This window comes from Psammomys obesus, unplaced genomic scaffold, assembly GCF_907164565.1.
Source record: "Psammomys obesus unplaced genomic scaffold, mPsaObe1.curated_primary_1811, whole genome shotgun sequence".
In the NCBI taxonomy this organism is placed as follows: Eukaryota; Metazoa; Chordata; class Mammalia; order Rodentia; family Muridae; genus Psammomys; species Psammomys obesus.
In genome coordinates this window covers 10,829,800-10,847,101 of record NW_026586383.1, presented here as the reverse complement: position 1 = coordinate 10,847,101, position 17,302 = coordinate 10,829,800, and the positions used below count along the sequence as shown (strand labels likewise).

The following is a 17,302-nucleotide window of genomic DNA, read 5'->3' as shown; positions in this document are numbered from 1 at the left end:
CGCGCCGCCGCCGCCGCTCGGCTTGCCCTGGCCGCCGCCGTCGCCCTCGCCGCCGGGCGGGCCCTCGCTGCTGTCGCGCCGGTGCCATGGGGGCGCGAAGCCGCCGTCCTTGTCCAGCCGCCGGCGGCTCTCGGAGTCGTCGTCGCTGGTCTCGGAGCTGCTGCAGCTGGAGCCGCGGCCCTGGCTTTTCCTGCGGTGGTAGCGCTTGTGCACCGTGCCCGGCGACGCCATGTTCATCTTGAGGCGGCTCAGCTTGGGCGGCAGGTTCTCGTCCATGTCGAACTCGTCCTCCGACTCGCCCTCCTCGAAGATCTGGTTGAGCACCGGGGCGCTCTTGCGCGACGTCAGGCGGTTGGTGACGGACGGCTTCCGGCGCAGCACCACCTGCGCGGACACGGCCGCGGGCCTGCGCTCCTCCTCGTCCTCCTCCTCGTCCTCCTCCACGCGGAACAGGCACTTGCGGCCGCCGGCGGGCTGCAGGCCGGCGGGGGGCCCGGCGGACAGCGCGGGCCCGGGAGGCTCGGCCAGCTCGTCCTTCCGGCCCGGGTCACACAGGCCCTTGCCGCGGTGGCCGTTGAGGACGCCGTCCGCTCGCGCGGGAGGCTGCGGCACGGCGGCGTGCGACAGCGGCGTGGCGGTGAGGTCATCCTCAAGGTCCTGGGGCACATCGATTTTGGTTGGCCACGACTGCCTGCGCGACAGAACAGAAAGGTCAAGTATGGGCCAGAACCCGTGCAGGTCGCCGTGGCAGGAGCGCAGGTGTGATCCCGGGAGCCTCCGGCCAGCCACCCCTGCACAGACGGCAGAGAAACCCCGTTTCAAACAAGGCGGCATGGGAGGCCCGAAACCTCAACAGGGCGTGACTCCCCCAAGCGAGCATGGCACACAGAGCTAGGCCACCGGGAAAGCACTGCAGGCCGTCAGTAGGGATCCCAGTGGGCAGATGTGGCCTGTGGACACGGCCACATGGAAACCTCATCCAACAGTTGTCAGGAAGAACTGGGCGGACAAATGCGGGGGCGGCACAAGCTCTCACCAATCCTCACCACCACACTCACATGCACACACAGCATCTACATGTGTACCCACACACGCGCGCACTCTCTGGCTGTCACCAGCACTCACAGGCACAGCAGTGTGCACAGCCGCCCTGTGGGAAAGCATGAGCTCAGCACTGGAGCCAGGCTCTGTGACTGCTCTGCTGGTGAGAGGCCCTGACTCCAGAACTGCTGACTGAGCCTGACAGCTGAGGACCGGCCTCAGGGATCCTCCCCAGCCCTTGGCAGCTATGGGGCCAAGAACTGCCTGCTCTGCTGCTGCTGCGGGTAGGCTCAGCAGGACTCACAGGGCCAAGAAGTGAGCAGCCAGTCAGCACGAGCCAGGCCTGGAGCAGGAATGGGGGCACGGGGGGCTGCAGTCATGCCACGGAGAAGCAGGAGCAGCGTGCCAGGATGCAGGCCCTCTCCTTTCCCCTTTCCACCAGCTGAAAGCAGAACCTGCCAAGGAGCTACACCAGGGAGAGGTTTGGCAAACCTGGTGAGCAAGGCCCCTCCCCACTGGCTGTCATTGTGTGAAAAATTAGTCTGGCAGCTCACATGACTTGTGACTCACCTGTCCAGAATGGTGACAACTGGTGGAGCCCACCAGGGCCAAGATCATGTCTTAACAAAAGAGAACTGCAAAAGCAACTAGAAAGCCATGCTGTCATGTCAGCCCTGGGAGGCTGCAGGTCATCTCTGCAGTCAGCGAAGCGGGTGTTCTAAGTACCCCCGTGAGCCTGGGCACACAGGCCGGAAGGACACTGATTGACAACTCACCTCCAGGCAGGCTTCACTCTACCACACGAGCCTGGCGGTAACTTCGGGAAGGCTCTGGTCAGAGGCTCCCACAGGACCCCTCCTGGTCTCCCATTGAGGCCTCCTCAGAATCTCAGGAGGTCAGCAGTGGTGCTCAGCCAAATTAAAGATGAGGCATGTTCCTGAGGCCCAACAGCTAATCAGTCAGCTACCTGACCTAGCTGCCCGACCTCCGAAATGCTAAATGCTCCTATTTCAAACTTCTTCCAAGTTAGTAAAGGAAACAGCCTGCTCTTGGAAGGAGATCTTAAAGGACATGACTTGCAGGGCCCAGGTACTGGGAAGCGCCTGCTGCCAGCACACATCAGAGGAGCACGGTGTGAGCCAGCATGGCCTCTGTGGAAGGCAAGGACTCTCCTACCGCAGACCGTTCCCTGCTTTAAAATGCTAACTTGCTGGCAACAGTGAAGGCGTTTTCTCACCTGAACTGGGCCTTGATGTTGCTGGGGCTGGCAGACCTGGTCTGTATTTCCTTCTCTTGCTTTTCTCTCAGGATCCTCTCGGCGAGTAAGAAGTAGGTGGCGGTGATGTGGTTGTACCTGTCGGTCTCCAGGGCCCTGAGGAAACAAGGCAAGGGTGACCAGAGGCCATGCGAGGGCGATCAGAGGAAGTATGACCTAATGAAATCAGTATCTGGGACGCTTTTTAAATGAGACAAAACTATAAAACCCTGGAGTTATTTATGCTGTGACTGAATCTAAAAGAGCCACTGAGTACCAATGCTCAGCTCGGTGAGAAAGGAGCAAAGCGCTGCTGTGGCTGGACGGTGTCAGCACTCCAAACTAAGAAAAGGCTCCGGGGCTTCTGAGAGCATGTGTGTCTTCTGGAAATGGCCGGCATAGGCGGCGGAGTTTTACTGAGATGGATCATTTGCTTCCATGAGAAAAATGGACTCAGGCCCATGCTTCCTACAGACGCTCTGAGTAGCCGCTGTTGAAATGGGTGGAGGTGTTTTTGCTTTCCCTGTACTGGCAGTTTAGGGCCAGAGAGCAATTAGGCAGCCGAAGGCGCTACTCATTCTCTCCTGGGGTAAAGTCACTGCTTGTTCATCCATGTAAGTAAGCAGCAGCGCCCACAGGATGCCATGCCAGGCCAGGCACCAGGGTGGCTAGCTGCTGGGTACTAACAGCAAAGCACACGGCCTCGCCTCCTACAGCTGCTGTCACAGAGCAGCCTCACAGGGCTTAGGAACATGCAGCTCTGCTCCTAGAAGCCTCTGGCATGGCAAATTGTAGCATGCAAGAGAAGCATAGGTCTGAGACCGCCCTGTGAAACATGCAGGGCCCAGTGGGTGAGGCAGGGGCCTGGGGAAACTCGAGTGCCTTCTCACAGGTGTGCGCTGGAGAAAGCAGCTGTCTGTGTGCAGGGGACCTCCCTCACACTCAGGAACTGCTCTCAGAATAAGCAGCTTCACGGAGAGCAGTGAGTGCGCAGTAAGGCTGGCTGGCAGCCACGGGCTTGGCACGCTGCTGTCGCCTATGTGCCTGTAACAGAGTGTGCAGGTCTCACACACCACTGTACACACAGCTACATAGGTAAGAACTCCAAAAATGGAAAAAAAGAAAAAAAAAGCTTTCTACACATCCTGAGAGTGAGCTCCTGTGCAGAAAGAGCAAGTGTCCCAGTCTCTCAGGTCACTGAAGTCGCTGGGCACCAAGCCATGACACTCATAAGCTTTATGAGTCTCATAAAGCTGGCTTTATTTTTGTAGATCTTTTGTGTTTTGAGACACGGTTTCTCTGTGTCGCCTTGGCTGTCATGGACTAGCTTTGTAGACCAGGCTGGCCTTGGACTCAGAGATCCGCCTGCCTCTGCTCCTGAGTGCTGGGATCACAGGCGTACCCGGCTCTAGATCTTTATTCTTACCGTACTGTAACTTCCCTTCCCAGAGGCCAGAGCTCCCACTGGGCACACGTGACAACAGCCGACACACAGGGTCGACATGCAGACCCAAGCGGCCACTGCACGGTTAGCTCTTGCATCCCTGAGTGGGGCAGCTATCTCAGTCCACACACCTGGTACGGCTGCCCTTCTGTGGAGTGCCCGTGATTTCAGGTGGACCTCTCCCCAGAACAGAGCAGAGCAGAGCAGTGCTCCCAGCATCCTGCATGCTCCTCAACTGCACTACTCAGGCTGCTAAACATGGCTCTCCGGGTGGATTTCACAGCAGCTAAGAGTGCTCCCAGGAAGGTGTAGGCGGCCTCATGGAGTTCACAGCAAACCCTAAGTGCACCACAGCCGGAGGCAGCCCAGAGCAGCCCATAGGGCCTCACTGGAGTCACACGCACGCCCAGCCTGTCACCTGCTCTGTCTGATCTCAGCACTTGCAGGGGGACCCAGGAATGATGGGGACCTTTCTACAGACACCATGTACACTGAGACTAACCATCCTAGTCCAGGCATGGAAAGGACTGCCACCACCTGGCTTACCGCCCACAGAACAAGAGGACACGCAAAGTTCAGTTCAGGGTTGCCCCTGGGAATTCCATCTTGCTTTAGGAGTGAGGCACCGCAGAGACTTGTGCATGGGCACTAGGTCCCCAGCTGTGGCACCTTTAGAAGGTGAGAACGGCTGAAGCAGTGAGCCACTGGGGGCAGACTTCAGAGTGTGGCGAGCCGGCCTGCTGCTCCGTGACCAAGATGGACTGTGCCCTTCAACTACAGGCTGCATTAATCTCTTCCTCCCTTCAAAGGCTACTTGTCAGGCAGGCAGTCACGGTAAGGGGAGAGCAAGCAGCATGGCCCGTCTGTCTCAAGGACATGGGACCGAGACTGCCAGGCACACCCCTAGGACTGACAAGCACACGTACTCTACAATGGCGTCCCGGTCCGCGATGTCCCCGAGCACCATGCGCTGGATGATGCTGTTGTGCTCCTCCTCAGAGAGGTTCTTGTAGGACACGAGGGGGATGTTGTACTTCGTAGCTGGAGACGGGTCCACTCCCTGGAGCCAAGGGTGGCTTTCAATCTCTTCCAGAGACGCCCTCCTTTTGGGGTCTCTCTGCAGCATCCGTGTGATGAGGCTGTGAAGGAAGAGTCGACACTGATTAGACTGTCGGCGAGGCCCGCTGGTGCGCACTGCCACAAGCAATCTGAGTGCGTGGCTGACACAGGACACGCTGGAGCCGCTGTAGGCGGAAAATAGGGCAACCCCCGCCTCCTGAGAAAAAGCAGCTAGCGCTATCAACTCTGCTCCCGAGTAACAATCTGGCCAGCTGTGTCACAGGATGAACACCCTCCTGATGGAAACACCACCACGCAATGTCAGAGATAGGCTGACAAAACCTCCACAAGGAATACCGGACAGCTCTAAGCGGAATGAGAGCACAGAGGAGGGGCAAGCCCTCAGTCCATGCGACTCGGTACAGTGGGCGGGGGTGACTGACGTAGGCTGTGGAAAGCTCTTAGAGAGAAAGAAGACTCCTCCCTCTCAGTGCCCAGTGAGAAGCGAGAAGGTTGAGAAGAAAGCCTGTGTGCTCAGCACTGGCTCAGGAAAATACACAACTCCTTTCTGTAGAATGTAACTGAAAAGAATTTCTGAATGATGCTTTAAAACCTAGCACAAATAAAACCCACACAGGAAATTGGTGACATCAGCAAGACCTCAACACACAGCAAAAGAGAAGGAAGACACTAAATGCACTGCATAGGCAGTCACTGCTAAATGTGACTAAGGCATAAACAAAACTCAACAACATGACCAGGGAACCAAAATAGGCAAAATTATGCTAGAAAATTGTAAGAAAAAAGAAGGGTGAAAAATAACCACTGTGATTACAAAAATAAAACAATGGCCACATTTAAATGTAAATGTAGGCTGGGCACGGTGGCGCACACCCTGTGATCCCAGCACTTGGGGAGGCAGAGGCCAGCCTGGCCTACAAAGCGAGTCCAAGACAGTCAAGGCTACACAGAGAAACCCTGTCTCAAAGAAACAAGCAAACAAATAAGAATTAAAGATGAGCCACAGTGGAAACAGCTAACATGCACAGCCCAGAGCTCCAAAAGGACATGAAAAAAAGAGGAAAAAAAGCATATTGGGAAAGTGATAGCTGGGAATTTCCCAAATCCATGAAAGAATGCAAATCACAGGCTAGGAGCCACACACAGAAACTCCAATGGACAAGCAAGGCCCTGAAGCAGGAGCTGCGAGCTGTGAGCTGGTGTCTAAGCGACAGCAGTGGTTCTGAGAGACAGCGGCAGGACATCTGCAGAGCTGAGGGAGAAGAACCAGGGCTTTAATCTCAGGTGCTGACCTGCTTGGACACACAGCATGAAGACCTCCTAAGGAAGCATTAACCACCAGCAGATGTTCCCCCCAAAATGTGAAGGATTTAATTATTGTGGAACAATGTAATTCCAATTGAGAAGGGGTTAGTAAAGTTTGCTAAAACAACAGTCTACAAGTCCCTCTGCTGGCTGAGAATGAAATAAGTGACAGGACAGAAACAATCTCCACCAGGTAAGGTCAAAGGAAAAGTGCACAGAAACGCACCCGTACCTGTATCCACCACAGAACACAGCAGATGCAGACGGAACAAGCCCCTCAGCTGAAAAGACATGAGAGTCAAGGCAAGGCCTGGGTGCAGACTGTTCAAAAGGGTGAGGGAGTGTCACACACAGATGCTGACCCAAGGCCAGCAGGTGGCTCTCTCAACAACACAGAACTAACCAGAAGTATCTGAGGTAAACTGATACAAAGGGCTAATTCAATTCATCAGGAACACAGAGCAGTTTTCAACTCACCTGCATCTAATAACTTTCTCTCAAAACTCTCAAAGCGAAACCTGACAAACTTGAAGGAATAAGTCTGCCGTCCCAGTGGAAGACTATCTCAGTAGGTAACAGGTTAACAGAAGCAGTGAAGAAAGCTCTAAATGCAAGCAATTCTGAACAGTTTTGCACTCGACCCTAAAGATGTGTACAGACCTCTGACCCCAACTTGAAAATATGCACTTTCAAGAACTAGACTGTACAATTGTCCCCATGACAGGCTCAAACCGTGAAAACATGGAACAAGAGACTATACCATCTGACTGTCAAGAAATCAAAACAAGAGCTAATTAGAAATAAAACCACCTTGTAAATAAGACAACAAGGCTAGGGAAAACTTCAATTTGTGTAACCAAGACTACTGATCAAATGCAGCATTCAATGAGGGGACTCTGCGAGCTGAGCAACAAGCAGCTGGGTCCGCAGAAGAAATGGCAGCCGCAGGAACAAAGCACAGCAGTGGCTAACAGGTCGGGAGCCAGTGCTCAGAGAGGGCCATTGGAGGCCATGGCTGTGGATGGCTGATAAGAGCAGAAGCAGCACAAAGGAGGCAGCCCCAGACTGCCACGGCAGCACACACTCAGGCAATACACTGGACACATGGACAAGTTCCTTAAAACACACCACTCAGAAAAACACGTCAGAAAACGTTGGTGGGTTTTGTTGTTTTCTTCCTCATCTGAATGGTCCTTAGGTATTAACAATCCCTTTAGGAGGGGTACATGGAGGACAACTCTCAGCTCTTAGGAATGGAGAGTCCATGTTATTCTATAACCCTCAGGATCACAGCTGACATAAAGGGAGTTGGTGGGATTGGTTTGTTCTAACTGGGAGCAGAGAAGAGAATCTTGAGAAACGAGTATCTAACTTGCACTTGGTGTACACCTGCTTCCTGAGGGGAGCAGTAAGAGCAAGGACCTAAAATCACCATCCTGCACACACGCACACACATACACTCTCTTTCTCTCTCTCTCTCTCTCTCTCTCTCTCTCTCCCTCTCTCCCTCCCTCTTGCCCTCCCTCCCAGACTTAAATGTGATCCAGCCTAAAATCAACACCCAGTACAGGAGACAGAGCTTCCCAAGCCAAAATCACCATCACAACTACCACATAGCCTACAGTCACCAATACCAACACACACAGCCTCCTGTGTGCTAAGCGTAAAACCACCACCACCACACGCTGAGAGCCTCTTCTGTGCTCCAGCCTAGACTTCACACTAGCTCTTCATACAACTGTCCCAGTAACCCTGTCAGGCACACTCATCCACCCTCACAGAAGCAGTGAGCAGAAGAGCCAGCACTTGGTCTGGAGAGGTGCACGGCCACACTGGGGCCGCCCTGAAAGAACACCCTCCATGCACCATATCCATCTCACAGCCTGGCAGGAGAAACGCAAACTTGTTGATGCAGAAGAGAACATTTCAGTGGTGACGACAATCTCAGCTGTTCATTTAAAGATGGCACAAACTGCCAAGAGCCCCAGCAAGACCATGTGTCACACACAGGAAGGTCTTAACCACTACTTCTGGAGGCTGAAAAGGCAAAATGGATTTCTTGAAAACATGGGTAATATAGAAGGAATCTCTTCTGTATTGTATGGATACACCACCTGTCAATTAAAAACCTATGGCCTCTGTATGGCTGAAGCAGGAAATGGGTGGAACACCCAGCAGGCAGAAGGATTCTGGGAGAGAGCCAGGCTTGAGAGAATCGGCCAGCAAGATGTGAGGAAGATGGATGCATGGTGCATGAAACAGGCAGCCAGGCACAGGGCAGAATGTCGCTTAGCTAAGTTATGAGCTAGTCAGAGAAGAGCCTGGCTATATGGTGGAGGTGTTTTTATAATATGTAATGAGTCGTTACTCCAGGAGCTAAGGGGGAAAACCTCAGCTACTGGTATGTTTGGTATTCTCCTGTTGAGTTTCTGATCAAAGAGCAGCAGCAGAAACATCAGTCTCATGAACTAAACGGACTCAGATCCTGGCATGGTGAGGCCATGTTGCGTGTTCTTGGCGTGCTGCCGAGACTTCGGTTCAGGGGCCTCTCTCTGCGCATGCGCTTTACTTACTCCCTGCACCCGGCAGACACTCGGGGCGGCACGGTGTACTTGCAGTCCATGATCATGGTCAGCGTCTCGCTGTCGTTGGCCTCTTGGAAGGGCGGCTGCCCACACACCAGCATGAAAAGGATCACACCCAGGCTCCATATGTCTACAAACCAAAGACAACATTTAAATACCTCGGCACCTAGAAAACCAGGAACATCAGGAAGAAGAAAGACAGCTAACAAGCTTTTTATTCTTAAGGTAAAACGACCCAGAGCAGACTGCACCACCTCAGCAGAGCGGGCTTCAGCCCTATCGGTTAGGGGAGAAGTGGCAAAGCAGCGTGCCCAGGCTACTCAGCCAAGGGACAGGACTGCTTTTCGCCAGCTGTAGCGCACCCAGCACTAAAGATACTATGAAGCTGGAAAGGATTTGCCTGAGGTCAGCATCACCTCAGTTGTTTTCTGGGTGGTAAATGGGTCACATAACTCTTGAGAGTTCCAGATAAGAAAGCTGCACTCAGACACAGGCAGAATACAGTTACCATGCAAACAAACAAAAGCCCAAGCTGGTTCTGTACCACATGCCTTGGCAGAGCCTGGGCCACGCATTAAGGGCCGGAACAGTGCAGCACGGGAGAGGGGTGCAGGCACTCAGCTGCTGGAGGCACAGGAGGCCTGAGCTGGGTTCCCAGGGCCCACAGGGTGGGTGGCTCCAGAGGCTCTGCTGCCCTCCTCTGGCTTCCACGAGCACTGCACCCATGGGCCTCCAACACACACATTAAAGGTTTTTTAAAAATTCAAAATTTTTAAAAGGAGGAGTAAGTTTCTTGTCACTAAGTGTCCCAGTCCTGCCCAGCGTGGACAAGCTTCCATCCTAACAGATCCTGCGCAGTGCGCAGCTGCAGGAACTACAACAGTAAACAACCTGTGCTCTCGTCCTTAAACAAACCCCGAGGTTAGGAAAAAGTGGTGCTTGTTTCTCTCAGATCGGAAAAAAGGGATTTAAGAAGGACATCACAAATTAATTCAGTCCAGAAATGAAACGTGTGGTATTATAAACACGCACGGGCTCAGAGGAAGACTGAGGCACACGGGGCCTACATGTCATCACACGGGCTAACAGGCAACTGTTGTTTTCATGGAAGCCTAAAATACCCAAAACAATGGAAGTTCCAAGCTGGAAAATGAAAGTTTGTTATCAGGTATCATCTCCTTAGTCTCCTTAGGGGAAAAGGAAGGCAACAAGTGGGAACCACCCAGCCCACAGTGTGGCTTTTCGGGTGTGTGGCACACTCGGCTGGGGGTGTGCTGACGAAAAGCAGACAGCAGCAGAAAAAGCCACTGAAACCAAGGCACACATGCAGGGCACGTCTCCGCTCTCAGACTCGTGAACGGCCTGACCCACTGCTGCCCTGACTGTGGGCCTCTACTGGTTAGCCACTGAGAGAACCTGAAAACAGTTCTAGTCAGCCTGAGTAAGGTCTGTAAGCGTGCAACTGACATTTAACTGAAACTCTCCCTGGGCAACTTTAGAAAGATCTGTGGGCATGTGTGTAAGGGTTTACCTGTGGGTGTGTATGGCACATACATGCAGTGCCACGAAGATCTGAAGAGGGTGCTGGCTCCCCTGGAACTGAAATTACAAGGAGCTGTGAGCTCTGACGGTCAGGACTTACCCCCTCAGACTGTCTTCTGTGAGTTGCCTTGGTGTCACACCTTCGCACAAGGGTCATTTCCTGGGAGATGGACAGCCTGTCTACTGCCTGCTTCCAGGGGCACTAAGGAGAGCAGCACAGGCAGACCCCATCTGGCTAGTGCTCACGTCATTTCTCCAGGCAGAACCACTTATAAGCCGGGGAACACGGGTAACCCAGCAGGCAGCTTCTCATGGGGAAGAGGGGTCAGCACAGAGCACCCCCACAGCGTAGCTCCCACCACACACACAGTGTTGGTACGGAAGTAATCCACAGATTCCATATATACACATGGGGATGTCTGTGTAGGACCGTTCTAGCTCCACAGTGTTGCTATGATGAAACACTGACCAAAGTAACCTAGCAGAGAACAGGATTCATCTGGCTGACACTTTGAGGTCACAGTCCGTCACTGAGGGACACTGGGGCCGGAACTCAAACAGAAACTTGACGGCAGAATGCCAGAGAGGAACATGCTAGGCGCACTCTCTGGCTCATGGGCACTTATCTTACTATCCAGCCTCAGGTCACCTGCCCGGGAAGGTGCCGCCCACAGTGGACTGGGCCCCTACATAAACTCCTAACCAAGACCACGCCTCCCAGCAATGTCCCTGAAGCCAACCCCGTAGAGACAATCACTCCCGAGATTCTTCAGGTGCCTCTAGAATGTGCCAAGTTGGCAGGTAGCGCTAATACATAGACAGTCACATACCAACACTATCGCCATAGATGTACAAGGGACTTCGGTGTTCTTTAGTCGGATACAGGGTGTCCTAGAACCAACCTTCTGTGGGCACTGAGGACTATATTTCTAGTCCAGATTTGTTTCTCTTCTCTATTTTGCCCTTGAATGATTCTACTTTCTTCCATACAAAAGCCAAAAGAAAAGGATGAAAATGGGCTGCTAAGCAGGCACGGTGGGCACACCTATAATCCCAGCACTGAGGCTGAGGCAAGACTAAGATCACAAGCTGAGGTCAGCCGGAAACAACCCTTCTCACAACAAACGAAGCAATAACAACAAACAGCCCACTAAACGAGTGTGGACTGTTCGAGATGGTGTTAAAGTCTGTGGGTCTGAAAGGCTGAAGACTAGAGTTTACACCCCAGGCCCCACCCAAGTGTCCAGTGGGCACGACAGCTCCTGCATGTATCTTTGGAAGATGAAAACAACACCTAACAACAGCTGTCTGTAGAGGAATGTTAATCCAGAACACAGCTGCTCTGGCCGGAGATCACACCCAGAGACCTTCTAGGTCTACGTGATCCAGCTGGAATACAAACACGCCTTTAATCCAGGAGACAGAGACAAGCAGATCTGAGTTCAAGGACAGCCTGGTATAGAGGAAGTTTCAGGTAAAGAAAAGGTTAGGTCCAGGCCTGGTGGTTACACACCTTTAATCCCAAACAACAGAGGTGAAATTAGTTTGTAAAAGGAAGCAAACCATGTTTAAAAGTGATGTTTAATTGAGTGGCAGAAAAGGTGACAAATCAGAGATGTGACAGAATAGGACATGCCCAACTCTCATGAGAAGAGAGAAGAAAGAAAAGCTACTTAAGGGGCAATGCAGAGGGAGAGAAGGCAGTTTTATCAGGACAGTAATAGAGACGGGTTGTAGAGAGAAATCAGGTCAAGATTGAGTGAGACAGAGAATGAGAAGGAGGCAGAGGATCAGAAAAGATTGTTGGAGTTAGTTTGAGGCAAAGCAGAGCACTTCAGGGGCCGAGAGAGAAGCCAGATTGAATCAGTCAGCTGGGAGAGGAGTTTGAGCCAGAACAGCTTAGTTGAACCAGCCAGCCCAGAGCTTAGAAAGAACAAGACAGGGTGAGCTTACTCAGCAGTGAGTCCCAGACGCTGAAAACATTCTAGGCCTAGGTTAGATTGTAGGGAGGCTGGAAGCGTCCAGGACTAGGCCTAGGTCAGCAGAAGGAGGCAGTAGGCCTCTGAATTGAAGCAGGAGAATCAAAGTTCCTTATACAGCTGTCTAGTGAGATTAGCCACACCAGGGCACTCTTGGTTGACTGAGACCCTGCTTCATTGAGTAGGGTGGAAGAACTAACAGGGGTGATTCTGGACATCAATCTTGGGCCTCCACATATATGTGCACACACACCCACACATGCACACACCACACACCCACACACACCCACACACAGAAAAATGGAAGAAAAAAGTGTAACAGTAATCTATATCCCTAGGGAGCGGCTGTGGGCAGTGAAAAGGATAAACACTGAACTCTTGCTGAGTGTTCAACATGGGTTCAAAGGTCATGAGTTGCCCTCAGCAGCATCCAGCACTGTCCCAGGCACAGAAGAGTTGCTGATGAGTGGCCCTGACCCTTACAAGATCCCATTTTACTGAGCAAAGCCAGAGTTGAGCTCCCAGAAGCACAAAGGCAACAAAAGGAAGCCAGCCAGCCAGTGGACAGGACGGTGGGCGAAGGCAGCACGGAAGGCTTCACAGCAATGAGGCACACCAATGACTCAAGAACCTGAGTCCTGCCATGGTTTGAACACTTGATGCCCAGCAAGTGATGCCACTTTCCAGAGTTCAGAGCTTTTAGGAGGAGACCTGGCAAGTGCAGGTAAGTGACTAGGCATGGCCTTGGTGATGAGGGACTAAAAATTTATGGACCCTTCCTTCATTTCTTTTAGGAATTTTGGTCACAGCTAATACAAAAAATTGGTACTGGAAGTGTGGTGTTGCTGTGATAACCTGGACAGGAGCTTCAATACTAGAAAATGGTTCCTGGAAGAAGACAGATGAGTTTGCAGGCACAAGACAGGTAAGCCCCAGAGCGCTGTAGTCTCAGCTTGGCAGGGACAGAAACATGAGCAGTGACAGCTGTGCCCAGGCATGACCAGCACCATTGCTTTGCGCAGCTTTATAGTCAGAAGCAAAAGTGCAGGACTCCAAAAGCAGTATGACAGGAAATGGAGCACTCTAGCAGTGAAGGGAGACAGTGAAGGAAAGAGACAGGAGCAGCAGCAGCAGCACAGGAAGCTGCCTGCACGTAGACAGACAGCAGCACACGGGCTCCCTGCGCGAGCGGGGACGTGTCTGCAGGGTCAGCCACATGGGCCCCTAGAGGCTGCTGCAGCAGGGTGCGAGGTCACCCAGAGACTTCTCGAGCTGGAGAACTCAGTCCTGTCTCTGTGGTGCTGGTTTGGAAGGCACACAAAGTGCAACAGTGGTGGCACCATGGAGGCTTGCGCCAGCATTCCAGCAGAAAGCACTAGGCCAGGCAAGGAGAAGCAATCCAGTACTCAGCAGGAAGCCCCAAAGTGGGGCTGCGGACAGCTTTGAGGGTAAAGCCTAGGGGAGGATGGAGAGCCCAGGATGTTAAAAAAACACGGGACTGTGGGCAGCTACAGAGTGTAGCCAGCCTGAGAGTCTGCCTTAGCTCTGGTCACTTCCGCTGTGCTGAAACATGATGACCAAGAGCACACCAGGGAGGGAAGGCCTTGGCTTAAGCTTCCACAGCACTGTGGATCACTGGAGGAAGTGAGGACAGGAACTCAAGCAGGGCAGGAACCTGGAGGCAGGAGCTGGTGCAGAGACCACTGAAAAATGCTGCTGACAGGCTTGCTCCCCATGGCTGCTCAGCTGCTTCCTTAAAGATGCCAGGACACCAGCCCAGGACACCACCACCTACCATGCCCTAGGCCCTCCCCATCAATCACTAAGAAAATGCCCTAAAAGCTTGCCTACAGCCCAATCTTATGGAGGCATTTTCTTAACTGAGGTTTCCTTTTCTCAAATGACGAATGTCAAGCTGACATAAAACTATCCGGCTTGGAGCCCCTGAGTGCTGCAAATGGCAAGGCCACGGGAAGGAGCCCAGATGCTCCTTCCAGCACATGCTCCAACCAGCAGACCTGGGGCTATCAGATTTGTCTTGCTTGCTGGGTTTCAATCTTTGGTTCAATCTTTCCTTGTTTTCCTATTCCTCTCTTTTAGAAGGGGGATGTTCATTCTGTATTACTGCATAATGAAACTATTTCACTTTCTTTTTGATTATACAAGGTTCACAGCTAAGAAATGACATTAGTCTCAAAGGGACTTTGATCTTTGGACCTCAGAACAGTGCAGGGACTGATATGACTATGGGGACTAAACACATTTTACAGTAGAGATGGTCATAAGCCTTTGAGCCAGGAGCAAAATGTTATGGCTCAAGTCTGGGCTGTTCCCCACTAGCTTATGTCTTCAGCACTTAATCCCTAGCTTGTGGTGCCATCTGGAAGGCTGTGGCACCTTTAGGTTAAGCCTGGCAAAAGCGAGTGAGTCGGACCTGGCCTTTGAGGGTAGCCCTGCTGCCAGGCTCTCTCTCTCTGCCCCTGACTGCCACTGTGAGTGGCTTTGCTGCACACCCCACAGAGAGCTGTGGCCGCACCTCCCTGCTCTGATCTAATGACGTGCCCTGAAACCATGACCCACGACAAGGGTTTCCTCACTTAAGTTGCCTCTTTGCGGTCATGTAATAAGATTTGAAAAGCTAATACAGGTCCCCAGAAGCACATGTCTGGTGTGAAGGCCACTAAGGATGACATCAGGAAAATTACGCCTCACAGGTCAGACAGGGAGTGACACTGTATTAATAAAAATTCATTTCAGACCTGTTTTATTTTTTCATTAAAAATTTTAATACAATACAACTAAAATTCCCAAGATGTAGATGGCAGCCTGAGCCTGCGAGGCTAGCACTGCGAGAGCCCACCATCCAAGGGCAGTTGGCAGAAACCGGAATACAGAGAAGAAACTCCACATCACCTTCATTTTAAAAATGCAGTAACGGGTGTATGCAGCTGTGTTAACAGACAGAGCCTCTAAACAACCATCTTAGAGATAGTACTTCCCCAAACAACATTTTTATTTCAGACCCAACTATAAAGGCTCTAGGATAACAAAAAATAGAAAATTTGCTCATATAGTGTGTGTGTGTGTGTGTGTGTCCGTCCATCCATCTCCTTTGAATTCATGGTAACACAGGAAGAAGCAGACAGAGCTGATGTTATAGAGGGTAGGACTCACTGTCTTGAGAACCAGAAATACAATTCTCAAGTCCTGAAGTCTCCTCCGCTGGCAACCACAACACAGGTGAATGATGCTAATTCTCGGTGGCATAGACTTTATATTAGGCAGGCGATCAAAAGATCAAAATGAAAACAAGACAAAAGAACATGCCAATTTAAGAAAAATCACTTCTAAAGTGAATTATCTAAAATGAAAATCAGAAAGTAATAAAAATGGGACAAATGAAAGGTTCAGACAGGAACCTCTACTATTTTTCTTTAAGCTTCCTTCTAACAGAATTAGTCAAGAGTCAATCAAGAAGCAAACAGAACCAGAACGATCTAAGTCACTGCTAATGAAGCAGCAGTGCCTACAGCACTTTCTACAGCTACTAAAATGCACACACTTACTCCAACAGCACTCACCAGCAACCAACGTGTGACTGTGCAAAGACACCCAGGACTATTCTCACAAGTGTGTGGACCCTGAGAACCGACATGAAAGCTGGGTCCCTTGTTTCCTGCGTGATAAGTCTGAAACTTAATTGCTGCGGTTTACCACACCGAATTCCTGTTTACCCAGCAAGAACTACTGGTCTGCATCCAAAATCACCCGGAGCGCTGGTTACTAAAGATGCTTTCCTGCTCCAAACAAGGTTTGTGGTTAGTTCTGAGAATTCAAGGCTAGCCAAGTGAGCTCTGGGGTTATTTAACAGACTGCCGAGAGTGAGGCTGGGCCAGGGCTGCAGCTCAAAGGCAGGGTGTGTACCAGGCATGTGCAAAGCCCCAGGTTTGATCCCCCGCACCACAAAAGGGCAGACCCAGAACAAAGCAGACGAGGGTGGAGCAGCCTATCCAAGACTCTCAGACATGCAGACATGGATCCCCAGTGCCCTCTGTTTCAGCGAGGCTCTATTTTGAAGAGTGGTTTCAGGGGAAACGGCCCTTCTTTTCATGCAGCCAGAGGGACTGTGATCACTCAGTCCAATTCTTCACACGTCCAGCAAGACCTGAGTGAATCTAAATGCCCCCTGCACTAAGACTCAGTGCCACCTGCTAAACTACAGCCCTTGCCCCTTGCTGTCCCCATCTACAGCCTCATCAGTGGCCTAAGCTTAGGGAGCAGCACTGACCGTTACTGGGCGGCCCCGTGCCTCCCAAGTCAAGGACATACGACTACCATGGGCCTAGCTCTCCAAGAGCCCCTGCGGCCCCACCCTCCCCTGGTCTGCCATACTGCCCTCCGGCCTGGACACCCAGCACTGGGACTCACCGGTGTGCACCGGAGTGCAGTCACATTCCCTGGACCCAGAGGAACCTGCTACTGAGGTGAGCCGGCAAAGGCGGAGAGCACAGTCCTAGACACCCTGTGGGAAGGGCAGACTGCGGGTGCAGACAGTGCGCACCCCCAGCTTCACAACAGCACCCCAAGATGGAAATGAGTTTAAGAAGGCCACAGAGGGCAGAGGGCGGGCAGAGACCAGCTGCAGGCTGCTCAGTCAGCTGTTTACAGCATGGGCAAACTTGTTTGCTCAAGTCAAAACACAGGCAAGTTCAAGAAGCCCAAGTTATCTGACACACACAGACACAGCCACACACACATGCCAGGCAGGCAGCAGAAACCAACTCCTTCCCATCCCACTGTACAAACATAGTACCAGTCAGGAAAGAACGTTCCTGAATGAAGAAGGTAAAATGGCCATGCTTAAAAAGAACAAAATCACAGGCCACCTCTTTTAGCACGCCTTCATGAGAAGAACATGCACACCAGGGCGAGAGCCACCTTAGCCAACTTACACCACTTCTCTGGTAACTTCATGGCGTTCTCAGCTGCTTCTGGGTTCAGAGCAGGACTCCCCTGCTAGACTCGTGTGTGTGTGTGTGTGTGTGTGTGTGTGTGTGTGTGTGTGTGTGTG

The 17,302-nt window shown here is 52.0% G+C and overlaps 1 protein-coding gene across 1 annotated transcript in view; it reads right to left on the bottom strand.

Moving 5' to 3' along the window:
• Window positions 1-17,302, bottom strand: part of Snrk (SNF related kinase) — a 47,104-nt gene that overhangs the window by 2,780 nt on the left and 27,022 nt on the right. The window contains exons 3-6 of the mRNA XM_055601554.1: window positions 8,699-8,840; window positions 4,667-4,879; window positions 2,279-2,413; window positions 6-691 (exon numbers count right to left, since the gene is read on the bottom strand). Of these exons, the coding sequence (XP_055457529.1) occupies window positions 6-691; window positions 2,279-2,413; window positions 4,667-4,879; window positions 8,699-8,840 (1,176 nt within the window). The remainder of the gene's footprint in view (window positions 1-5; window positions 692-2,278; window positions 2,414-4,666; window positions 4,880-8,698; window positions 8,841-17,302) is intronic.